We start from the raw sequence: 27087 nt of genomic DNA, 5'->3' as shown, positions 1-27087 counted from the left end.
ATGGAGATCCCATCTTTGCTAAGCTTTACTATATGGCCATCTTCTGGTTTTAAACTCTGCAGGGTATCTGCTGCTCCTTCCCTGTGGCCCAGAGCTATCCCAAAGTAATTTACATTTGCTTTACAATTTATAGTTTATGCTTTATAATTCATCATTCATAGTTGTTCATTTATTATTTTTGTTGTTTTTGTGGGGGATACAGGTGTTGCACCCCATAACACTCCATCCTGCTAGTATCACCTTATCTCTAATTTCCTGTCAAGAAGAAAGGAGACAAGAGGGCCTCTCACTTTCTATTGATTTTACAAATGTCTTATCTCTTACATAATATAGTTCATGTGCTTGTGCAAGGTCATTGACTTTTAGATGGATAAAGCCCAGGAACAACATTCAGCACACCACAGGAACATGGAGTGTTCTACACTTTGCCCCTTCAGTTGCTTGCCACAGCTGCTGACCATTCATATAAGGTATTTACTTAAGGTGTAGGAGTTATATTTTAACTTCCTGATTGATTTCTCCTCGGATATAAGCAAGGGCAGTAACAAAAGGGTAGACTAATTTTTAAAAAGTACTACATATGAATAAGATGTCTCTGAAATGGCTCTCACTCCTGCTGCTGCTACAGCTGACGTGCTACTTTAGCTCTGGCAGGTGTGGAAAGGTGCTGGTGTGGCCAATGGAATATAGTCACTGGATTAACATGAAGATAATTCTGGAGGAACTTGTCAGCAGGGGTCATGAGGTGACGGTTCTGACATCGCCAGCTGCCGTTGTTGTTGATGTCAACAAATCATCTACTATCAAATTTGAGATTTTCCCTACATCGATAACTAAAGATTACTTTGATAATTTTGTCAAGCAGTTTATCGAGAAATGGAGACATGCTACAAAAGATTCACTTTGGACACATCTTTTAAAAATTCAAAATTTCTTTTGGAAATTCTCTGACATTGCACTGAAGCTCTGTAAAGATGCTATATTAAACAAGAAATTTATGACAAAGCTACAAGAATCAAGGTTTGATGTTGTTCTTGCAGATCCCGTTATACCCTGTGGTGAGCTGGTGGCTGAGATACTCAACATACCGCTGGTGTACAGCCTCCGCTTCTCAACTGGTTATTCAATTGAAAAATTCGGTGGAAAGCTTCCATTCCCACCGTCCTATGTACCTGTTGTTATGTCAGAACTTAGTGATCACATGACATTCACGGAGAGGGTTAAAAATATGTTATATGTAGTTTTTTTGGACTTCTGGTTCCAGACATTTAATGAGAAGAAGTGGAATCAATTTTACAGTGAAGCACTAGGTAAGTCATGCTTTTAGTTGGTTTAACATGAAGAGCTAAGTTTCCTAATGCCTTGGTGGCTGCGTTTATGTAAATATTAAGCCCCAGGAATTTGTCCCTTATAAGTGAATTGATGAAAAATGAAAATATAAAATGATCCATCAATCTTGTAAACACTTTGGAAACATTAAATCATTGGGTAAGATAAACCCTGTGAAGTATTACTAGTTCAGAACATTCCCCAAACTCTAAGCCACATATTAAAACACTTAGGACTTCTCCAAGCAATTATAAACACATTACTAAAGTTCTACGTTCACTAAAAAGGTCACTCTAAGCCTCATAGAATGTCATAATAAATGATGACAGGTAGACTGAGGACTCACACAGGTGTGTGTAACACAAAAATCTGGGGAGTATTTAGAGATTGTTTCTACTGATGTAGCTCCATTTCTGCATTATATGAGATGAGCTGATATACATTACACGGAGATACATAACTGCTTTATCAAGAACAGACATTTGCAAACATCTCTGGCTACATCATTCCCAGCTCCTTTCCAAAACTTACCTAATGTATGCACCTGAATATATTCTCATTTCATCTAACTTTTGTCGTTGTTGTTTTGCTTTATCTTTCAGGAAGGCCCACTACATTATTTGAGACAATGGGGAAAGCTGACATGTGGCTCATTTGAAATTATTGGGATTTTGATTTTCCCCGCCCACTGCTACCAAATTTTGAATTTATTGGAGGCTTCCATTGCAAACCTGCCAAACCCCTACCTAAGGTAACCTGATTTGGTTTGTTGTGCTTTTTCTACTTTACATTTTCAGTAGGAATAATCCTCCACTCCTTAGTTCGAATAGGAAGATGGATAGAATGACCTGCCAATTAGTACCTCGCATATTCGTTTCTGCCTCAACTCTCTGAATTTCAGTATCTTTATGAAATAAAGGGACCTCTGGGAGACTTTGAGAATATATCAGTTATTACCATCCTCGTTTTTTAACATATAATAAGGCATCAGACATTCATTATAAGAATAAACATTAAATGACTAGCATATACCAGGAGTAGGTGCTGAAAGGCAGAGAAAGAGTGTAGATACATTTTCTACCACCTGGCACTCTACCTGGAAAGACAGAATGCAAGCAAGTCATAAACATCAAGTGAAATGTGTCACTTTAGTTACTGTTTTGCTTTATCTTTCAGGAAGGCCCATTACATTATTTGAGACAATGGGAAAAGCTGACATGTAATTTTTTAATTTACATTTAATTTTTAAAAGTTTTAGTGCTAAGAAGCTTTTAAGGTTAGTAATTAGTTGAGAAGATTCTAATACTCCTAATTTTAAATTCTAAATTCTAAAATTCTAAAAGATTCTAAAAGTTTCTTAATTATTTTGGAGGATGAGGCCCTTCACCAGTGCCCTAGCTAAAAAAATACCATTCTTCAACGATAGAAATGTAAGTCTTAACAACTTCTGAGGCCAAATCCAACCTTTCCCCACTTGCACATCAGCATTTAAACCGTGCCTCATTTGAAATTCCAGGGTTCACATCATACAGCATAAAAGACATAGCTTAGTCTATTAGGCCAGGTGTTTTCTGCCTACACCAATCCTATAGCAAACCTCTAAAGCACCCTAAGGAACGTAGGCCCCAAGTTCATAGCGGCCTGACGGTGTGAACACAGAGAAAACATACACTGCACATATTGAAACCATAAATTCTGAACATATATTAAAGAGAAAATAATTTATACCTCTTGAATCTGGAAACTGCCCATAGGTTAAAAAATCCCAAAATTTCTCAAAAATCACCCAAGTTTCTAGGGTGCTAGTCCTCATGAAGGTAAGCAAGAATCTAGTCTGTTCTAAGTTGACACGATCGGTTTTCTGTGTAGTTTAGACATAAATAGGAAGCAAATACTCTTTAGCCAACTCTTGGGAGTGACCCCTTAGGAGAGCCTTTTGTCCACTCCTTATTGATGGAAAAATGAAACTGATGTTTCTTTCAAGGAGAAAACTCAGTATCTCTTTTGACTGCAAATTGTTTGGATTCTCTATGGTAGCTCTTACAATATCCAGAGGCTGAGAGAACATTAGTGAAATTTCTGTGCTATCTAGCCCTATTTTTGGAAAGAGCTCACCATTCTCATTTCAGGAAAGTGATACTGTGGGTAGGAGGGGAAGTTAGGAGGAGAGGAAGAAGGACAGAGTGAAAGATGACTAACAGTATAATTGTAACAATTAGTAATAGTAGCTGCTATTACTAAGATGCAACACAAGATTTGAATCTGAGTCAATGACTGGAAAGACTTCATTACGTAAAGAAGCAATTCCTTCGAACTACTAACCTTTCCATTAGTTATTATGTTCTCTCAGAAAATTTCTATACTTCTTAAAGTATTAAGATGTTTGGCAGAATTCATCAAGAATCATAAAAATGCTTACAGCCTTTGACTTCACAGTGTACGCCTATGAAACTATACAGGAAAATAATCGAGATGTGCAAACACGCTATTTTGGACAGTAATTCATAAAAGTCACCCCGGAAGTAATCTACATATCCAAAATTAAGCAATGTTTAAGTAAATTATAGTGTGTACATCACATCATTATAATCATTTTATCAAATACCTATTTATGCTAAATCAGGTATGCGGTTTAGCTGGAAAATAACAGATATAACGAGATCACAGTTGTCTTGCAGGTAACAAAAGAATATCAGTTAGAATTACAATTTTAAAACTATATGTCACGATGTATATTTAGGTGTGGGAGTAGAAGAACGATTCAAATGGAAGCACAATTTCCAGAAGAATGTCCTCAAGGTCCATCCATGTGGTTGAACATGACAGGATTTCTTTCTTTCTCGTGGAGGAGTAACATCCAGTGTGTTTTTTTGAGTGTGGGTGTGGGTGTGTGGGGGTGGGGGTGGGTGGGTGGGTGGGTGTGGGTGTGTGTGTTTAAATCTTCTTATGCATTCATCAGTTGATGGGCCTTTAGGTTATTTCCCTTGGCTATTAGGAATCATGCTGTAATAAACATGGGAGCACAAACAGCTTTTCACTATCCTGTTTTTATTTTCTTTAGGTTCATACCCAGAAGTGGGATAGATGGTCACATAGCAGATCTATTTTTTATTTTTTGTAGAAATGTTCATTTTGTTTTCCATGGAGGCAGAGTCCATTTACCTTCTAAGTGATGATGTACAAGCATTCACTTTTCTCCACATTCTACCAACGGTTTTCTCTTCTTAGTGGTAGACTTCCAACAGGTGCGAGGTGATATTGCAGTTTTGATTTGCCTCTCCCTGATGCTTAGTAATGTCAAGCATCTTTTCACAAACTTGTTAGCCATTTGGATGTTTTCTCTGGACAAATGTCAGTTTTGTTCATTTACTCTTTTCTATGGAATGAATTTTGTTGATGGGTTGAATGAGCTCTCTATATATTTTGGGGTTTAATCCCTCATTCCATATGCAATTTGAAAATGTTTCTCCCATTCTGTACTTTGTTTTCAACTTGTTGACTCCTTTTTTTTTTTTTTTTTTTTTTTTGCCATGCAGGAGATTTTAAGTTTGATACAGTTCCACTTGTTGACTTTTTTCTTTTGTCATAGTTTTGGTGTCATATCCAAAATAATCATTTTCAAGACCAATGTCAAAGAGATTTCTCCCTATGTTTTCTTTTAGGAGAGTTACAGTATCTGGTCTAATCTGTATATGTCTTTGGTCCATTTTAAGCTAATTTTTAAGAGACATGTAAGATAGAGGCGGCATTACACTTTTTTTGCATGTGTTTATTCAGTTTTCTCAGAGAAGAAGAGACAGACTAACCTCTCCCCATTGGGTGTTCTTGCCTCCCTTGTTGAATAGTGGTTGACTATAAACTCACAATTTTAATCCCGTGACCCTGTGTTCTGTTGCACTGGTCTGTTTGTCTATTTTTAGGCCAGTTCTGTATTGTTTTAAACACTGTATCCTTGCAGTACAATTTGAAACTGGAAGGTGTGAGGCCAGTTCAGCAGCATTTACTCTCTGATCCATGAACACACGATGCCTCTCCATTTATGTCTTTTATTTCTTTCGACAAAGTCTCGGAGTTATCAAGGTTCAGACCTTTCGCTTCATTGGTTAAATACGTCTCTACTTACATTTTTGTTTTTGATGCTGTTATCAATGGGCTATTTCTTCAGATGTTTCATTTCTAGTGTAGGAAAATGCAACTGATTTCTGTGTGTTGATATTATAGCTGGCAGCTCTACTGGATTTGTTGGTTAGCTTAGGATTTGGGTTGAGTCTCTGGAATTTCCAATACAAAAATTCATGCCATCTGTAAAAAAAACTGAGAATTTTACTCTTTCCTTTCTGATTTGGATACTTTTTACCACGTTGCCTTGCCACGTTGTGCTGTTAGGACTTGGAATACTATGTCAAATTAGTGTGCGAGCGAGCGCCCTTGCCATTTTCCTAATCGCAGAAGAAAAAAAAACCTTTCGATTGGTCACTGTTGAGCATCATGTTAGCTTTGGGTTTGTCATGTATGGGTTTTATTATGTTGAGGTATGTTCCTTCTCTACCCTATAAGTTGAGAGTTTTTATCAGGAAAGGATACTGTCTCTTGTCAAATGTTATTTTGCATCTATCGAGATGATCAAGTTATTTTCGGTTTCTTCCTATTAATGCAAGGTCCTATCTGCAATGATTTGGGCATGTTGAACCATCCTTGAATCCTAGGGATAAATCCCACTTGGTCATGGTATACAATCCTTTTCCTATGGTCAGGAATTTTGGCTGGCTAATATTTGGATGAGAGTTTTTGCCTCTGTATTCATCCTGGATAGTGGCTTGTAGGCCTCTTTATTTGTAATGTCTTTATCTATAGCTTATCGAGGTACTATTGGCCTTGTGAAATAAGTTCAGAAATATTTCCTCTCTCCTTGCTAATTTTCTGAAGGACGGACATCAGTTGTTCTTTAAATGTTTCGTCAATGAAGCCATCTGGTTCTGGGGTTTTCTGTATTTGGAGATCTTTAATTACTGGTTTAATATCTTTACAAATTATGACTGCTAGGATTTTCTAGTTCTTCATGATTCAGCCTTGATAGAGTGTGTGTTTCTAGAAACATATCCATTCTTCTTGATTACGTAATTTGTTGGCACATACTCCTACACGACAGTGTCTTGTGGCCCTGAATAGTTCTGTAGTATAAGTTATGCCTCCTCTTTCATTTCTAATTTAACCCATTTGATTCTTTATTTTTTCATGGTTAGTCTAGCTAATGCTTGTAAATTTTATGTTTTTGCACAAAGACTAACAGTGTATGGTATCCGTTTTTGTTTTTGTTTTTGTCTTTTTGCCATTTCTAGGGCTGCTCCCATGGCATATGGAGGTTCCCAGGCTAGGGGTCAAATCGGAGCTGTAGCCACTGGCCTACGCTAGACCCACAGCAACACAGATCTGAGCCGTGTCTGTGACCTACACCACAGCTCACGGCAATACCGGGTCCTTAACCCACTGAGCAAGGCCAGGGATCGAACACGCAACCTCATGGTTTCGAGTCAGATTTGTTACCCACTGCGCCACGATGGGAACTCCTGTATGGCATCCCTTATGTGTGGAATCTAAAAGAAGTCACACCTGTAAAAACAGAGAGGGATATGGTGGCTACTAGAAGCTCAGGCATGGGAGAATAGGAAAGAATTTTTTAAGGGCGCAAACTTGCATCCTACAGTAAATAATTCCTAGAGAGCTAAGTTATCATACAGTGAATATGGACAACAATATTATGTTATAATCATCAATCCTCCTCTGACTAGACTTTAATCATTCCAGCCACAAAAAAAGAAATGATAATTATGTGACATGAATGAGGTACGAACAGTCATGAACATGACAATCCTATTACAATGTATACATGAACAAATCAATACGTTATAAACCTTAAACTGCATGATGTTTGATGCCACATATATTTCATCTCCTTAGAAAAGCATATGAATTTTAAACTAAGGATATCCTTGCACAGAGAGTATGAGTAAATCTTAGTTCATTTTTACAATTGTTCATATTTTGCCTTCTTTTTGGCCATTAGCTCACCATATTTTCATAAAGGTGTCAGAGAATGAGAATAACCAGTTCACATCAGTGACCGATTTTTGAAGAAATGATGTATTACAATAATACGATAGGGATGCATCTTCCATGGCAGAGATGAAGCAGCCTTGGGTAGCAAGCCAATGAGACAAAATACTGAAGGCAGGTAACTTTAACGACCGCTGGAGGTAAACGGGTATGTGTATATTACCTGGAAGTGGTAAGAGGAGTCATGAGAAAACTTCAGTGAACTTAATAATGAACCTGATATCATCAGGGTGAAATTATATTTTTAATAAAACTCTACACATTATAATTTGCAAGACTGAGGTTTCTTTTTTAAATCCTCTTTTACTTTTCTGCGAAAAATCATTTTGAAGGAGTTGCCTCTGTGGTGCAGTGGGCAGGGGTTAAAGGATCCAGCACTGGCACAGCTTTGGCGCAGATCACAGCTATGGCTTGGATTTTATCCCCAGCCCAGACACTTCTATATGCTGCAGATGCGGCCAAAATAATAATAGTAACAATAATAATAATCATCATTTTGAAAAGAACTTTTGTGACAACAATTAGGATGAGAAGCCATACATTTTATGGTGGAAGGGTTGGGTAGTTATTTTCAGAATGATGAATTTAAAGGAGAAAAAAAGAAGAAAGATGGGTGTGTGGTTTTGGAACACATATCCAGGAAAATTCTGCCTGTCCACATTTTTTGTACATAGAGTACATTCACTCCGCAATTGGATATTGTTCTAGCGGATAAAATATAACATTTATATTGGGAAATGCAAAGAAATCACAGGACAAACTAATTCTGAAACAACTCCAGGCAAATAGGGCTTCACCTGGAGCTTCACTTACTCTGAAGTGACCACACAACAGGTGACCAAAACTATGCTATGGAAACCCTGGTATACCTCTCCTGTGGGGTGGTATTCCCTGGGGGGCTCTGTGAGATGGTGATGAAGGGTCCCTTACAACCCGTTACACATCTACGTTCTACTGTGACATCAGTTATGCGATGTATCTCAGGGCAAAAGCTGTCATATGTAAACAAACCCAGCAATATGGTCATTCAAATATTTAACCACACAGTGTATCTCTGGATGATAAAAAGGACCCAGGAACGTTTCCAAAGTCAAACACCAGACTCCTCAATCCAGTGATTAGTAAGAGAGAGAGAATTTGGGAAATCGTGACAAAGTTTAAAGTAAGGTATAAGGACTATAGAGCTGAGAGAAGGATAGATATCAAGTCGTTCAAATCACAAATATTTCTTCATTCTTAGGGTCAGGGAAATGGAATACTGATGACTAGTCTAAAATAATTCTCCAGAAAGTCTGTCTAGAATAAACAAATGATTCAGTAGAATTATAGTAATAATTAAGGGTAACTTAAATCCTGCTATGTGCCTGCCTTCCAAGAATCTGTGTTAACTATTAACATTATTGATGAAGAGTCTGAGGACAATATTGTTGAATAGCATCTCTTCCTCACTACTGTGTACTGGCTTGATTTCATTTCTTGCTTACACACACAACCCACACACACATTTGCACAAATACCCGTAATGCAACAAACTGACTTCATATCCCACATCTCCTTCCCAGGAACCTCAGGAGAGAGGCCTTGGAGGAAAAAAAAAAAAGTAAGAAAGAAAGAAAATATGGAGCTTCCTCGAAAAATTGAAAATAGAATTAATAGATAGTTCACCAATTCCTCTTTGGGGTACATACTCACAAAAGTTGAAGGTAGGATCCCAAAGAGATTTGGCAAACCATGGTCATGAAAGCACTAGTCATTAAATCCAAGAGGTTGAGGCAACCCAACTGTCAATCAACAGGTAAAGCACAAACCACAATGTATTATCTACAATCAATGAAATATTACTCAGCCTAGGAGTTCCCATGGTGGCTCAGCGGTAATAAACCCAACTAGTATCCATGAGGATGTGGGTTCAACCCCTGGTCTCGCTCAGTGGGTGAAAGATCTGGCATTGCGGTGAGCTATGGTGTAAGTGGCAGACACGGCTTGGAGCCTGGGTTGCTGTGGCTATGCTGTAGGCTGGCAGCCATAGCTCCAATACCACCCCTATCCTGGGAACTTCCATATGCCACCGATGAGGCCCTAAAAATAAGACAAAAAAAAAGGAAAAGAAATATTACTCAGCCTTTAAAAGTCAATTTTGACACAACACAACATTCACAATTTTTTTGACAGTTGGCAACGTTCTTTCTTTCTTTTGGAATTCACATTTGATTTTATTGGAGTCGAATTGACTTACAAAGTTGTGTTAGGTTCAGGTATACAGCACAGTAAATCAGTTACACATCCTGTTACATGTACACATACTCAATTCTTTTCAGATTATTTTCTCATATTGGTTATTACACAGTATCCAGTAGATTTCCGTGCGCTATACGGTAGAGCCGAGTTAGCTCTTTTACATCTGATTGTGTGTATATGTCAATCCCCATCCCCTAATTTAATCTGCCTATGTTTCACCTCTGGTAACCTTAAGTTTGGTTTTCAAATCTTTGATTCTGTTTCTGATTTGTACGTGCTTTTGTATCACTTGCATTAGAGTTCACTTATCAGTGATCGCATATGACGTATTTTCTCCTCCTTACTTCACTTAGTATGATAATTTCCGGGTCCATCCATGTTGCCGGAAATGGCATTATTTCACTCCTTTTTATGGCTGAGTCAGAGTCCACTGCATACATGTACCACATCTGTTTCATCCAGTCCTCTGCTGACGGACATTTAAGTTACTTCCATGTTTTGTCTACTGTAAATATTGCTGCAGTGACCGTTGGGATACATTTATCTTTTCAAATTATGATTTTCTCTGGATATATGCCCAGGAGTCAGATCACAAGATAATATGGTAGTCCTATATTATTTTTGTAGGGAACCTCCATACTGTTCTCCATAGAGGCTGCACCCACTTACATTCCCACCAACAGTGTAAGGGGGGGGTCCCTTTTCTCCACAAACTCTCCAGCCTTTGCTGTATAGAGATTTTTGATGACGGCCATTCTGACTAGGTGATTACCTGGCTGTAGTTTTGAGTGCATACCTCTAGCTATTAGCCGCACTGGACACCCTGTCACGTGTCTGAGGGCTATCTGTATGTCTTCTTTGGAGACACGTCTGTTTAGATTTTCTGCCCATTTTTTGACTATTTTTTGATATTGAACTGCATGAGTTGTTTGTATATTTTAGAAAATAATCCCTTGTTGTTCGCTTTGCAAATACTTCCTCCCATTCTGCAGCTTGTCTTTTAATTTTATTCATGGATTCCTTTGCTGCGAAAAAGCATTTAAGTTTATAGAGGTATGATTTGTCGATTTTCGTTTTTGTTGTCATCACTCTAAGAGGTGGATCCAAAAAATATTGCTGCAGTTTATGTCATAGTGTTTTGCCTATGTTTTCCTTGAAGGGTTTTAGAGTATCCGGTCTTACATTTAGATTTTTAATCCTTTTAGAGTTTATTTTTGTGTGTAGTGTTAGAGTGTGTTCTAATTTCATTCTTCTGCATGTAGCTGTCTAATTTCACTCTTCTGCATGTAGCTGTTCAGTAAGCACCACTTATTGAAGAGACTGTTTTTTTCTCCATTGTATATTCCTGCCTCCTTTAGATCAGTTGACCACAAGTGCATGGATTTATTTCTGGACTTTCTATGATGTTGCATTGACATATATTTCTGTTTTTGTGCCAGAACCAGACTCTTCTGATGACTGTAGCTTTGTAGTGTAGTCAGAGGCGAGGGAGATGATGCCTCCAGCTTTGTTTTTTTCCTCAAGATTGCTTTGGCTATTTGGGGTCTTTTGTGTTTCCATACAAATTTTCAAGTTTTTTGATCCATTTCTGGGAAAATGCTAATGGTTTTTTAATAGGGATTGTCCTGAATATGTAGACGACCTTGGGTAGTATAGTAATTTTAACAATATTGATTCTTCCAATCAAAGAACATAGCATATGTTTCCATCTGTTTGTGTAATCTTCGGTTTCCTTCATCAATGCCTTACAGTTTTTGCAGTACAGGTCTTTTGCCCCTTTATGTAGGTTAGGTACTTTCTTCTCTTTGAGGCAATGGTGAATGGGATTGTGTTTTTCAGATTTCCCTTTCTGATATTTTGTAGTTAGTGTATGAGATTTCTGCATATTAATTTTGAGTCCTGCACCTTTGCCAAATTTATTGATTATCTTTAGCAGTTTTCTGGTAGCATCTTTAGGAGGTTCTATGTATAGTATCATGTCATCTGCAAACAGTGATAGGTATATGTCTTTTCCGTTCTTCGCTACTTTTATTTCTTTTTCTTCTCCAGTTGCTGTAGCTAGGACTGCCAAAACTATGTTGAAGAAAATTGGTGAGAATGGACCTCCATGTCCTTTTCCTGACCTTAGCAGAAGCAGTTTCAGCATTTCAACATTGAGAATGATGTGGGCTGTGGGTTTGTTGTGTATGGCCTTTATTATACTGAGTTAGGATCCCTCGTTGCCCACTTTCTGGAGGGTCAACAAACGAGTGGGGTTGAATTTTGTCAAAATCTTTTTCAGCATCTTTTGGAATGACCATACGGTTTTTAGCCTTCTGTTTGTTGATGTGGTGTATAACATTGACTGACTTGTGTATATTAAAAAATCCTTGCATCCATGGTATAAAAGCCACTTGATCATGGTGCATGATCCAGTTATTGTACTGGTGGATTCCAGATAGTAACATTTTCTTGAGTATTTTTACATCTATGTCCAACAATGATATTGGCCTGTAGTCTTTTTATTTTATTGTATTTTTTTGGAGGGGTGCTTTTTTGGTGAGGTGTTTTGGTCTGATTTTGGAATCAGGATGAGGGTGGCTTCATAGAATGCACAGGCAAGTTCCTCAGCAAATCTTTGAAAGAATTTCAGAAATAGAGGTGTTAACTCTTCTCTAAATGTTTGATAGAATTTGCCTGCAAGGACATTTGATCCTGGATTTTTGTTTTTTTGGATGTTTTAAATGATATAATTGATTTCGGTACTAGTGACTGACTTATTTCTGTCTGTTTTCCGTTTCTTCCTGATGCGGTCTTAGAAGATTTTACCCTAGTAAAAATCTTAGTGTCCATTTCTTCTAGGTTACATCTGTTGTTGGAATAGAGGTGGGTGTAGGAGTCTGTTATGATCCTTGCATTTCTGTGGTGTCAGCTGTAATTTCTCCTTTTTCTTTGCTAAGTTTATTGCTTTGAGCACGCTCCCATCTTTTCTTGATGAGTCTAGTTGAAGCCTAATCAATTTTGTTTCTCTTTTCAAAAACCAGGGTTTTTTTCATGTCTTTGTCTTTTTAGGGCTGCACCCGCGGCATATGGAGGTTCCAAGAAGAGGGGTCCGGTTGGAGCTATAGCTGCCAGCCTACACCACAGCCACAGCAATGGGGGATCCGAGTTGCAGCTGCAACCTACACCACTGCTCACTGCAATGCCAGGTCCTTAACCCACTGAGCAAGGCCAATGATCAGATTTGCATCCTAATAGATACCAGTCAGATTCATTAACCCATGATGGGAAAACCGTTTTTATTTTATCTTATTGTTTTGTCTTTGGTCTCAGAAGCCAGCCTTTTGCTTCATTGATCTTTTCTCTTCTTTTCCCCATCTCTATCTCATGTATTTCTGCTCTGGTCTCTATGTTTTCTTTCCTCTCTAACTCTTGAGTTTTGTGTGTTCTTCCTTACCCAGATGCCATAGAGGTCAAGTTAGGGTTGTTTATTTGGGGGTTTTCTTATTTTCTTTTTTTTTTCCCACTGTACAGCAAGGGGGTCAGGTTATGCTTACATGTATACATTCCAATTACATTTTTTCCCCACCCTTTGTTCTGTTGCAACATGAGTATCTAGACAAAGTTCTCAATGCTACTCAGCAGGATCTCCTTGGAAATCTATTCTAAGTTGTGTCTGATCAGCCCAAGCTCCCGATCTCTCCCACTCCCTCCCTCACCCATCAGGCAGCCACAAGTCTTTTCTCCAAGTCCATGATTTTCTTTTCTGAGGAGATGTTCATTTGTGCTGGATATTAGATTCCAGTTATAAGTGACATCATATGGTATTTATCTTTGTCTTTCTGGCTCATTTCACTCAGGATGAGATTCTCTAGTTCCATCCATGTTGCTGCAAATGGCATTATGTCATTCTGTTTTATGGCCGAGTAGTATTCCATTGTGTATATATACCACCTCTTCCGAATCCAATCATCTGTCGATGGACATTTGGGTTGTTTCCATGTCCTGGCTATTGTGAATAGTGCTGCAATGAACATGCAGGTGCATGTGTCTCTTTTAAGGAGAGTTTTGTCCGGATAGATGCCCAAGAGTGGGATTGCAGGGTCATATGGAAGTTCTATGTATAGATTTCTAAGGTATCTCCAAACTGTTCTCCATAGTGGCTGTACCAGCTTACATTCCCACCAACAGTGCAGGAGGGTTCCCTTTTCTCCACACCCCCTCCAGCACTTGTTATTTGTGGACTTATTAAGGATGGCCATTCTGACTGGTGTGAGGTGGTATCTCATGGTAGTTTTGATTTGCATTTCTCTTATAATCAGCGATGTTGAGCATTTTTTCACGTGTTTGCTGGCCATCTGTATATCTTCCTTGGAGAAATGTCTATTCAGGTCTTTGGCCCATTTTTCCATTGGGTGATTGGCTTTTTTGCTGTTGGGTTGTATAAGTTGCTTATATATTCTAGAGATTAAGCCCTTGTCTGTGGCATCATGTGAAAGTATTTTCTCCCATTCTGAAAGTTGTCTTTTTGTTTTCTTTTGGGTTTCCTTTGCTGTGCAAAAGCTTTTCAGTTTGATGAGGTCCCATGGGTTTATTTTTGTTCTAATTTCTATTGCTTTGGGAGACTGACCTGAGAAAATACTCATGATGTTGATGTCAGAGAGTGTTTTGCCTATGTTTTCTTCTAGGAGTTTGATGGTGTCCTGTCGTATATTTAAGTCTTTCAGCCATTTTGAGTGTATTTTTGTGCATGGTGTGAGGGTGTGTTCTAGTTTCATTGCTTTGCATGGAGCTGTCCAGGTTTGCCAGCAATGTTTGCTGAATAGACTCTCTTTTTCCCATTTTATGTTCTTGCCTCCCTTGTCAAAGATTAATTGACCATAGGTGTCAGGGTTTATTTCTGGGTTCTCTATTCTGTTCCATTGGTCTGTCTGTCTGTTTTGATACCAGTACCACACTGTTTTGATGACTGTGGCTTTGTAGTATTTCCTGAAGTCTGGGAGAGAATGCCTCCTGCTTGGTTTTTGTTTCTCAGGATTGCTTTGGCGATTCTGGGTCTTTTGTGGTTCCATAGGGTTTTCTTATTTTCTGAAATAGGACTCTATCACCAAACAATCCCTCTTGGAACTGCTTTTGCTGTGTTTTGGACTGTGCTATCTTCATTGCCATTTGCTGACACTTGACACAACATGGGTGAACCTTACACTAAATGAAATAAGCCTGTCACAGACATATCAATACTGTACCATTCAACTATAAGGAAGTATCCAGGTGAGGCAATTCTGTAGAAATACGGAGTAGAACAGAGTAGAGTAAGGAGAAGGTTGCCAGGGCCTGGGAAAAGAGAATGATGGAGTTTTCGATGGAAATAGATTTCCAGCGTTGCCAAATGAAAAACTTCTAAAGATTGGGTGCATAATATGAATGTACTTGCACCTACTGAACTATGCACTTAGGAATGATCAAGATGGTAAATTTTATGTGTATTTTACTATTTTTTTAAAGCCATCACGCTAATAATTTCTGATGCTACCAGATTTTCTCTCTTTTGTTGTTTCTAGCAATCCTTCCAATAATCTCGACCATGTTGTGACTCTTCTGTGATGCAGCAAATTCTTCTCTTACAGGAAATGGAAGAGTTTGTCCAGAGTGCTGGAGAACATGGTATTGTGCTCTTTACTCTGGGGTCAATGATCAGTAACATGACAGAAGAAAGAGCCAATACAATTGCATCAGCCTTTGCCCAGATTCCCCAAAAGGTAGATGAAGGAATACAATTGTGGACAACTATTTTATGAGACTGTTAAATTCTGTGAAAGACCTGATTAGACATTTCCTGCAAGAAAGGCAAACCATCATGATAGGTCCACCTTATCTCAGATATATTGGACAAGCAAAATATACATGGCAGCTGCTGCATTTGTAGACAGAGTATATTTGACTGACAGTAATTTTGGTTTAACATTGTAATCCCCCCCAAAAAAAGTTATTTAACAGCAACCTTGTGAAATTTGGTATTATAATGATATCATGGACAGGAAAAGAAATACCAAATTTTGCCTAGTCATTTGCTCCTTTACCCAGAAGGACTCCTGAGGACATGGTTCACATAGAGATGTTCTCAGGAGTTAAATTTTAACAGTAAGTGTAATAGCACAGTAATGTTAAGCAATATTGGCAAAAGTCTGGAATATGACATGCAGTTCATACTTGTCAGATAATCCCGGACCCTACTGAACTCCTCTAAATGTTGACACACACCCATTCTGTGTACTCTTCAAGGTGCTGTTCAGAGAAAGAGTAGCCAGGGTTCATCAGGCTGCTTCCAGCTACCCCCATAGTCACAGTGATTTAGACAAAGAGAAACATCAGCCTCCCCTACTGGACTGGGTCCTGCCAATGTCTGAAGCAGGAAGATAAAAGATGAAGATGGGGGGTTGCCCTTTAAAGTGAACCCTGTGCATTGTAAAGTCTGGCCCTTAATGAACTCTGCTTCTAACCTATTTGAAGATTACCCCTCCTCACTGAGGAAGGAGGAGGGACTATACCAAGGGGTCAAGCATGAGGAAGACGGGCATGGAAAAAGCGCAGCTGCCTCTTTCTCCATAAAATAGAGCAGAAAACTATTTTCTAACATGTAATATACACTTGGTGTCTTTGGATATTTGGATATTCCTTTTCAGTTTACTATCTGATATCCTAGTATTCTCCTAGCCAGGTACGCTAATTGTTGGCTGGGAACTTAAAGGATGTTCTATTCACAGTGCAAATAGGGGTTAAGCACTAATAAATTATAATTCAATTTATGAAAATTGCATAGGAATTTCAAGATTAGTAACTTCTTTTGGTACTGTGCATAGAAACCACATCTTGACCAACGCGGTCAATGCCTTGTGCTTCATTGTTAAACTGCTCAGAGTCCAGTGAATACATTTTTGCATCATAGTTCTGCAACTTTTTCAACAGACTTAGTTTTACTTACAAACTACCAACAAACTCCCCGTCTCTAAATTTAATGAATTTCTAAACTTTTTAATAATGGCAATACTCTGGGTTCATATCAGAAATTACCAATTGTCATTGTTCTTGGAATTAGTGCTTATCGATTTATAATCTAAAATTCCTTATGCTTCCTAAGCAGTACTAATTAACTTATTAGTAATAAATTATAAATAAGCAAAAACATTTATTTCTCCTAACAGCCTAAGGACTTCCATTTCCCTATACATGTCAATTACGAGGTGTAAAACTCTCCTAAAATAACTCAAGGTATAAGTGAACATAAGGAGCAGTCAAAAAGAAATACACAAGTGAATACCAAATTTGAAAATCAAAGCTTGTGTATGAAATAAAAAAAAAATAATGTGTAGGTGACTAGTAATTTGACACTATTTTTTTTCAATAGAATTAGAGCACCTAACATTTTCTTAAATATTTGAATTGTCATTGAATCTCAATTGCCTATGGCATCATGTGTGAGAGGTCATGATTACAGTCCATTCCTGACTGAATATAATCATAACTGTGTAAATGTGAGCTGAGGTCAGAGCATTCGTAGTTACTGTCACTGAAGAGCGTGTGGCCTCATTTCCTTAGCTGTCATATGGAGAGCATTTAACTAGATGTCTTTGAATCTCTATAGAACTCTACTGCTATAACTCTGAAGTTGATTCATGGAATCAAGGATTTCTTTACCCTGACAGGTTCTGTGGAAATACGAAGGCAAGAAACCTGATACCTTAGGACCCAATACTCGGCTGTATAAGTGGATCCCCCAAAATGACCTTCTTGGTAAGACTTGGGAGAACAAATACTGAAAACATGAGTAACAGCTGAGCAGAATGTTAATACTTCTACAGGAATATCTATCATTCTCCTAGCATTTATTATTGAAACTAATTTTCAGAAAGAAAACTTTGGTCCTTTATTTTTATTTCCAGCCTCTGAGGACAAAAGGAGCGACTACAACAGAGATGGCATTTTGTTAAAGCAGGTCACATTTCTCATGGCCAGAATCAAAGTAGATTTATTTTGACTGTAACTGCTTCTCACAGTGAAATTAGAAAGAACGTTGTGGATTGTCTTTCTCTCGCTGAATTCTTTCCTTGCAGCAGTCTTTCCCCCTCTCTAGAGGTATTTGAAATGCCACAGAAAACCAAGCCCTCCTTCATTACCAGGGACTCTCCATTTTCTACAGGAAAAAATCCAAAATTGTTTCATGAGCTGATTCCAGATTTCATGATACAGTGTAGCTTTTCTTTCCTCTGGTTCCAGTGCCACTACCTTTATGCTTTTCCTGTTACCCTGATGCCCTTCCCATCAGATTCAGTGACCTCCTACTTCTTGGAGAGCGGGTATTTCCGGCATTGTCCCCCCCCCTGGGTTACACACATGCTCTCTTTGACCCAGGAGGTTCTTTCAAGGAAGTCCTGCTCACGGGACAATCTTGGACTCATCTGTGAAATGCAAGTGACACAGCACTGCTTTCATGAAGTCTTCACTGACCTCTCCAGCAGACCAAGGGGTTTCTTGCTCTGAGTTCTGAAAGCACTTGAAATGCCATTTCCTGTACATAATCATCTGTTATCTAGAAGACACTGCTGCTTTCAGTGCCTTCTAATGTGCACAGGATCATTTTGTTTTAAGACGTAAAATTAATTCCTTTCCTGAAATTCACTCAATCCTAGGTCATCCCCAAACCAAAGCTTTCATAACTCATGGTGGCGCCAATGGCATTTTTGAGGCCATCTACCATGGGGTCCCTATGGTGGGCATTCCTCTGTTTGCTGATCAGCCTGATAACATCGCTCACATGACAGTCAAGGGAGCAGCTGTAAGATTGGACTTGGACACAGTGTCAACAACAGATCTGGTCAATGCCTTGAAGCAAGTCATTAACAACCCTTTGTGAGTATAGTTTGTTTTTTTTTTACTTGATGCTGTTTCTAGAGAGGTTCCCAGATGAAGGCTAGTGGGTCAGCAATGAGTCTTGACATAAACAAATGAGGAGTAAGCTTTGCTCAATGCTTTGAAACAGTCATCAGTAACCTACTGGGTCACATTAAGGTTTTTTTCCCCTGCTTTTAGGGGGAACTTTTGTCAGAGGATGTAAGGATGGTGGGAAAATTTTGAAAGCACTAATCATTCGCATGAGAACAATCACTGAGGTAGGAGCAGAAGAATTAAGAAGAAGCATTTTGAACCAGGTTCAACTGGAAAATCATGTATATTATAAAGGCAGTCATTTGCAGACTTGTGACTTTTTTTTCGGCACATGGACTCATTTAATGTTTAAACCTCTTCCAAGATGGTTTGTTGTTAGTAAACCACCATGACGTAATCAATCTCAAATTGCCATTACAATTAACACTTCCCAAAGTTTCTATGCTAACATTTTGAACCCATTACTGAGAACAGGTAACACCTAGAACTTTCTAATGTACCCCAATACAATAAGACAGATACTACCTATCAATGTAGTTATAGTCTTAGTTCTTTTGCTTGGGCTTGCATTTGTCTTATTTGGAAGAATTATAAAATAAAAAAGCATTTGATTTGGACAAGACATTGGTACATTACTACATAAAAGCCCAATTTTCAGAAACGCAAGTCATTCGGCTTCCAAATTATTTCATGACTTATATTAATTTCTCGAATACTATAAATATTGTAACAATGACATATACATGTATGTGTATATATAAATATGAATATCTCCTGTGTTTCACAATGATTTTGGAAAATACACATTTGGAGAATATATTGGTAATAATACACTGTGGACATTTGTGCTTTAAAGCAGTGTTGTTAAATTTTAATTTTAGCACAACGATTATCCGAAGAGAGCAGCGTAAGAAGTACATATTTCTTCTTCTTGTTTTTTACGTATACATCATTTTGGTGATTTTATGTAAAAATACATCTCTAGTATCATTATAGATTTTGATTTTTTTAAGAGTGTGAAGGTAGTATCCAAAATGAAGATAATTTTTACCTAGTTTATACTGACTGATTACAATATGTTATATATCGTACTAAGTCCTGAGCTCACATTCCCTTACTACTTCCTTACAGACTTTTCCACTGTATTACAAACACTTCCTGATTACCACCCTCCACTCAGAGCCCCAGGGCTCCCTCTGTGTTTCCACAGAACAGGACAGAACTGACCTCCATCCTTATTGCTCCTTTCCCATGCCATAGCACCTTGGGATTTCCGGTTTGTGAGCCCTATCTCTCGAGGCCTCCTCCTTCCGTGCCTTTTGATCCATAATGACTTTAACAGAGTGGGAACAAATGTAACTGCAATGCCAAATAAGTCAAATGTTGAGCACACTCTATTCTAAATTAGCTACCACGAAAACCAATATCAATACTAGCAAGCATTCACTGAGAGTCTACTGTGGGCTAGGAACACTTCTACAAATCAATATATTGTTCCTCCCAATAATCAGATAGGAGGCTATTCCTAACCATTCCATCTGATACTCAAAAACTGAGGAACAGACAGAGGCAGGCAACAAAGTAAGCGTCAGAGTCAGGATTCAAACCAAGGCAATCCACTTCCACCCTTTTAACCACTACTTTCCTAATACTAGGTCAACACCAGCTCCTGAGCAACCCTGCCTAGACTGGCCTCTGAACACCATCATGGATTTATGCATATCCCTGGATTATGACAGTATTTTAAAACTTGTCCACTGGGTCTATTAACAATGCCCTACTGGGGAAATCAAAGTTTGAACTTTCAAAGCACATAGTTACTGCACTTCCTTTCTTTCTTTTTTCCTTTTTCCTTTTTTTTTTTTTTTTTTTTTTTTTTGCTGTTGCAACTTAAGTTCTTCCACTCCTTATACTACAACTACTTCTCCTCTCACATCTCCTCTCTTTTCTTCATAGGTTGAAATCCTACTCATGTAACAAACTGTAGCCCATAAGCTAAGGTCTCTATAGTCATCTCTGAAAAATAATCTGTCTTTCTTCCCCACTGTGCGACACTCCTTTTTACCACTGGCACGAAAATGTCACATTTATCCTTCCTAGTTCATTCTCTACATTGATTCTGCTTCTTTGTCCTTCAGCTACAAAGAAAACGTGATGAGGTTATCAACCATTCAACATGATCAGCCTGTAAAGCCTCTGGACCGGGCAGTCTTCTGGATCGAGTTTGTCATGCGCCACAAAGGAGCCAAGCACCTGTGGCCAGCAGCCCACGACCTCACCTGGTACCAGTACCACTCTCTGGATGTCATTGGGTTCCTGCTGGCCTGTGTGGCAACGGCTGCATTTGCCCTCACAAGGGGTTGTCTGTTTTGTTGCCGGAAGTTGGCTAATGCAAGAAAGAAAGCAAAAAGGGAATAGCTGTATCTGAGGCCAGAAGCGGGTATGGCCCAGTAGATAGAACTCTTCCGTTTATTCCAGCAGGAAGGAGGTATGACAAGGTTCCCATCCTCCTGTGACAAAATGACTTCTCATAATTTAACATCTCAGGGCAAGACTTATGCACCAGGGACTTTCTGCCTGTTTCAGAGTTAGACCTAGGTCATGCCAAGAGGTCACCTAGTGAAAAAATCCATCAAAATAGAATTACATGGGTATACATTGAAGGTTATTATTTTAATTCAATAGTTATATCAAAAGACATGATTGAATTTAACTGTGGTTCACATGGGGTGCATAGACATAAGAACAATAACAAGTACACCCAGAGTATCCACATGTTGTCGATATTCAGAATAATTAAATTTATTTTGGAGAAGAATTTTACAGTTTTAACTTGCCAGAGAATGTGTGCAATAATTGGAATTATGTAAGAAGAATTACCCTTTCATTTTTTTGTGAGACTCCTAAAACTTCTTGGTGTTTCCTCTGCATCCAGCCTCAGCATCACTTCCTGTCTAAAACCCTGGCAAGCCAGTTACCGTCATCCACTTTAACGTATTTCCCTGGGAAATTTTGGAGAATTCAAAATATAGGAACTGCTATTAAAAAAAATAGATCTATGTGTGAAAATCTTTGAATTCATACCTTAATTCTCATTTTCTTATTATCTTTAAAAATATTCATCTGATGACTTCCACTCCCATATTCAGCCTCTGGTAGTTGACTTAAGTTCTCCACTGCATATTAACATACTAAATAACCTGTACTCCAAAGGGACTTATTTTTCATTTTCTACAAATGTACCTGGATCTGTCGATCTATATCAGTTAATTACTTGCAGATATGTTGTGAAATAAAATGTATTTGTTGAACAAAGAGTGAATTAATGATTTTTTTGGTTTTTCCATTTTTAGGGCTGCACCCTTGGCACATGGACGATCCCGGGCTAGGGGTCGAATTGGAGGTCAGCTGCCAGCCTGCACTATGGCTCACAGCAATGCCAGAATGCCAGCGACTGATCGATCCCATGTCTTCACGGATCCTAGCTGGGTTCATTAACCACTGAGCCATGACGGGAGCTCCCAGACACATTTTTAAAGAAACATAGAACCAATACAAGGCCACGGCAGATAAAATTTGTTCAATCACATATACGGGCTTAAATAATTGTCTCAAATCTATCCTGCACCACGTGTGACAGAAAAAGATGTGGTAGTCTTCACCCAGCGAGGATTACTACAGATCTCAAACAAAAAAATCAGTCTCATATGAAAGTAAATGAAGGAGAGGGACAGGAAATTCACAGATGTGAATTGGCCAATGACATATAAAAGGTGACAAACCTCACTCATGCTCTGGGCAATGGAAATTGAGCTAATAAATTATTTCCCTTCGGATGATTTGCCAAACAAATAATCTGGCATGGCTATTTTTCTCAAAGTATAACGTGGAAAAAACACTTTTCAACAAAATGTGAACATGTGATTTGAGAGTGTAATTCTACATCTAGGAATGTGTCATGTAGAAAGAACTGCACATGTTCTCAGTTATATTCTGAAGATTCCCCCTAGCACTTCAATGGCCGTCAGTATATGAACGTACAGCACAGGCATGGGCTACATACCACCATGGGAGAGAATGGAGAGATGTGAGCAATACAGTTGAATGCTCTCCACGTCACATTAAATAATCGGTAAAGAAGAACAGGTTCCACAGTTACCAAAAACAAGTATTTGGAAATCAATTTAAATATATGTGATTTGTATACCTCAGAGGAAATAATCTTAAAGAATACACTGGAATTTCCAATACTAAAAATTTGTTTTTATTTGATTACTTCTTTAGTATGGGCCCTCTCACAACAATGTTTTTATGCATTAGTTATGTGATTTTGAAATAACGACTGGAATAAACATATTAATCCAAGCTGTGGAGTGCTAAGATGTTCATATCATGATAGCAATCGATTCCTTAAGAAAACACGAATTGACTGGAAATCTGGCATGCGATGGAATAGGTCCAAGGAAGGACAGTTTTAAGGACACCAGAGTCATAGTCCAAATATTATAAATAAATGTACTAGAACACACAATTAAAATTTCAGTAGTTTAAACATCTTAACTCACAAAATTTTAAGGACTTTACTGTGGTTTTTAGGTCAACATTGCATGATTTTTACAATACCTTAGGGACCTCTGCTGGCTAACTTCAAAAACTTCTCTTTGTAGTATTTTTGAGACATGACCATAAATATGTGACAGTACTCCCATGAAATAGAAGTTGAGCTTCACTTGAACTTCAGTAAGTCTTGCTGCCGTCTCACAAATGCTTGAGCTTAATTTCCAAGGTGCAGTTACAAAATGTAACATTCTGTCTCTCTCTCGTCTCTCTGTCTCCCTCCTCACTATGGAGATCTGTACCATACCCAAAGTTTCCAGGATAAATGAGCAGATGGTGAAGAGACACACACATGAGCCTGAAACGTCCTGGGAGTTCCACCTCCACAGTGGTTTGGGTCTTCTCAAGCCAAACACCAGGTATGTCCACAGGATTTCAACCCTAGCCACCACAAGACTGTCATCACATGAGAAATCTCTGACAAGAGTCCCCTGGCTGAGCCCAGGCAAGACCAGAGCTATAACTCATTTTGTAAAAATAACATGTGTATTGTGGTTCTAAGCCCGTATATTTAAGTGCAATTTTAACTGGAAAAATAATTACATTTTGTCACATGATTACAAGTAAAATGTAGTTTCGTAAGGGAAACTATCAATACTACATTTTAAAAAGAACTCTAACCCAGAAAAAGAAGGCACCATACCATCATGTTTAAGAGGCTGCAGACTGAACACAGATAGAAGCAATTGAACTCACCACATAAATACAATAGAGTTATGAGCTATTGGACATGTTACCTAACCTCTCTATGATCAAGCTACCCCATTAGTGAAAAGCAAAGGAAGTAATGGCATCACCTACTTCATGGATTTATTAGCAGTTTGCATAAATGTCCATTGTAAAGCATTAAATAAGCGTTGTATACAGCAAAATATAACGTGCATTAACTGTTAACATCTAAATGCATGGAAAATTTTCCACAGTGATTTCAGTCTTCACATGTATTTAAAATAAGTTTAAGATTTCAATTATAATCATTAATAATAACAGCATCTCCTGCTAAATACGTAGAAGCTAAATATGCCAAAATTAAATTTATGGGACCATGACAAAATCACATCAAGATGGTGGAGTAGGAGCACAGGAAGTTCACCTCCCACCACAAACACATCAAAAGTACAGATTCATGGGGAATAATTGCCACCTAGAAACAGGCAGAAGGCCTATAAACCAAAGCTACAAGAAGAAATTTACATACAACCAGGTAGGATGGGAAAAGGTCATAGGATTGGGACCTCTGCCCCTGGGAGGGGTTGGAAAGGAAGAAAAGGTCCTCACAGAGAGACCCTTACCCTGAGGAGCTAAGGAGTCAAGCTACAGATGGCGCGTCCAGGTCCTGGTGTCCTATATGGAGGCAACAAACCACTTGACTCATGGGGGAAATACCCAGATGAACAGTAGAGCTGGAGAAGGCAAGTCTTTACTCCCAAAGAGTGTGTATGTACTGACTTGCATAAAAAGGGTAAGGAGAAGCTCTACCTGGCAGTTGTTTCCTCACAATACTCCCAGTCGGAGTGGGGAAAACATCCCAGCCCTGTTCCTCCCACAACACTGCATGGCACAGCACCCGGGCCAGCTTGGCCCCGGGAGAAGACTCGGAATAGCTATGCAGAGGAAGCTTGGGCTTGCAGTGTGGTTCTGGTGGGGAGGATGCTGCCACTATCAGTGCTTAGTAGGCGCTATTTCAAACCCACCACAACCAGTAACCACAATTCATCTGCCAGCTGAATAAGGGCCCTCCCAAAGCAAGTAGACATATTTACAGGGCAGCATAAACAAATCTCAAGGGAGCCACAAATCAACAGTACACGTAGATTCAGAGAAACAAAAAATGAATGAACTTAAGAATGCCACAAAAGAAAATCACCAAACCACAAGTGGAAAAACAAAAAGAAGAAATGAACAGAGAAGAACTACAAAAAACAAAAAACAAACAAACAAAACCTAGAAAACGGGGGTTAAAATAGGCATGAGTACATACATTTGAATAATTACTCTAAATGTCAATGGACTAAATGCTCCAATCCAAAGACATGGTGTAACTACATGGATTTTTAAAACATACAAAAATCTGCAACATTATACCTACAGGAGACCCGCTTGAAGAAGAAACACACACAGACATAAAATGAAGGGATGGAAAAAGATATTTTGTGCAAATGGAAACAACCTAAGAGTAGGAGTAGCCATACTTAATATCAGACAAAATAAGTCCATACCCAGAGTTCCTGTCAGGGCTCAGTGGTTAACGAATCTGACTAGGAACCATGAGGTTGCGGGTTTGATCCCTGGCCTCGCTCAGTGGGTTGGGGATCTGGCGTTGCTGTGAGCTGTGGTGTAGGTCGCAGATGCAGCTTGGATCCCATGTTGCTGTGGCTCTGGCATAGGCCGGCAGCTGCAGCTCTGATGAGAGCCCTAGCCTGGGAACTTCCATATGCCACGGTACAGCCCCAGAAAGGACAAAAAGACAAAAAAAAATAAAAATTAAAAATAAAATTAAGTCCATGTCAAAGGACAACAACGGCCCTTGTGTATTGATAAAGCCTTCAATACGAGAAGAGCAGATTATATTCCTTCATACATACACACCCAACAGAGGAGAACCTGAATATGTAAAGCAAATCCTACCAAAAAAAAAAAAAGAAAGAAAGAAAGAAAGAAAGAGGGGAGAGAGAGAGAGAAATAGACGGTGATGCAATAACTGTGGGAGATCTTAACATCACACTGACATCCAGACAGAAAATCTATAAGGAAACAGAAGTCCTTAAAGATACAGTATACCAGTAGGACGTAATTGATATCTTCAGGACACTACCTCCAAAAATATGTACAAACATTTTTTCCAAGTATTCACGGAAAATTCTCTAAGAGGGACCACAAAGGATGTCACAAAGTTAAGAGGAGAAAAGTTATATCAAACATCTTTTGAACAACTATGCTATGAAACTAGAATTCATCTACAGAGAGACGAGAACAAACATGTTGAGACTTAACAACATGCTATTAAAAATCAATGTGAAAATGAGGGAATCAAGAGGAAATGGGAAAATACCATGAGACAAACGAAAATGAAAACACAGCTTTATAAAATCTTTGGGATGCAGCAAATCCTGTTCTAGGAGGGAAGGTCACAGTGGTGCACACCTTCCTGAGAAACAAGAAAAACTCAAGTAAACCACCTAATCAAGCATACAAAAGTAGAAAGAGAAGGAAAAAAACAAGCCCAAAGAAAGCAGAAGGAAGGAATTAATAAAGATCAGCGTGAAGACAAATAAAACAGAGACTTTAAAAAAGTTGAAAACATCAATAGCCAAATAGCTAGTTTTTCATTTCAAATTAACAAAACTGACATACCTTATCCAGGTTTACCACGAAGAAAAGAGAGAAGACATGTGAACAGAATAAGACATGAAAGAAAAAGAATAACAACCAATACTACGAAGATACAAAACAATCAAAAGTGTGTATTATAAATATGTATAGGCCAACAAATTGCACAATGCAGAAGAAATGTTCAAACTTCTAGAAATACATAATTTGCTGAGACTCAGTGAGGAGAAAACAGACAGTATGAGCAGACCAATTAGTAGAAGTCAAATGGAATCTGTCATAAAAAAATACATCTCTCTCCTGGCAAGCAGCAGTCCAGGACCAGATGACTTCAGCGGCATTTCCACCAAACAATAAAGAATCACTTACACCTATCCTTCTCAATCTAGTCCAACAAAGTAAAGAAGAGGGAACGCTTCCACATTCACTCTATGAGTCCATCATTACCATGATAACAAAACTAGTCAAAATCAATGCCAAAAAAAAATATGGAACATTCGTTGATGAACAGAGGTGCAAAAATTCTCGACAAAATAT

The 27087-nt window shown here is 38.5% G+C and overlaps 1 protein-coding gene across 3 annotated transcripts; it reads left to right on the top strand.

Moving 5' to 3' along the window:
- Positions 1–559: 559 nt before the first annotated feature.
- On the top strand, positions 560–21918 carry LOC146400842 (UDP-glucuronosyltransferase 2B18-like). 3 transcript variants are annotated; one of them, XM_084972423.1, is made up of 6 exons: positions 560–1310; positions 1932–2080; positions 15288–15419; positions 17364–17451; positions 18348–18567; positions 20742–21918. In XM_084972423.1, exons 3-6 carry the CDS (start codon positions 15291–15293, stop codon positions 21019–21021), a joined length of 717 nt encoding a protein of 238 aa, XP_084828549.1. In that variant the 5' UTR covers positions 560–1310; positions 1932–2080; positions 15288–15290; the 3' UTR covers positions 21022–21918. The 3 variants fall into 3 exon arrangements, 1 of the variants encoding a protein (XP_084828549.1); XR_014812634.1 differs by lacking the exons at positions 17364–17451; positions 18348–18567; positions 20742–21918; XR_014812633.1 differs by lacking the exons at positions 15288–15419; positions 17364–17451; positions 18348–18567; positions 20742–21918 and adding an exon at positions 4070–4201.
- Positions 21919–27087: the final 5169 nt, after the last annotated feature.

Source organism: Sus scrofa, chromosome 8 (assembly GCF_054392235.1).
Source record: "Sus scrofa isolate SSC_HxYL_T2T_F1_AM1 chromosome 8, Sscrofa_HxYL_maternal_Yorkshire_Landrace_v2.0, whole genome shotgun sequence".
Taxonomy (NCBI): domain Eukaryota; kingdom Metazoa; phylum Chordata; class Mammalia; order Artiodactyla; family Suidae; genus Sus; species Sus scrofa.
Note: the sequence above shows the minus strand (reverse complement) of the source record. Positions and strands in the feature narration are given on the sequence as shown.

Bases quoted from the DNA above. Each gene is read 5' to 3' on its own strand.
- LOC146400842 (XM_084972423.1), top strand. From the start codon at position 15,291: ATGGAAGAGTTTGTCCAGAGTGCTGGAGAACATGGTATTGTGCTCTTT. The intron at 15,420-17,363 runs GTAGATGAAGGA...TTACCCTGACAG, and splicing joins TTGCCCAGATTCCCCAAAAG to GTTCTGTGGAAATACGAAGG. The intron at 18,568-20,741 runs GTGAGTATAGTT...TTTGTCCTTCAG, and splicing joins CAAGTCATTAACAACCCTTT to CTACAAAGAAAACGTGATGA.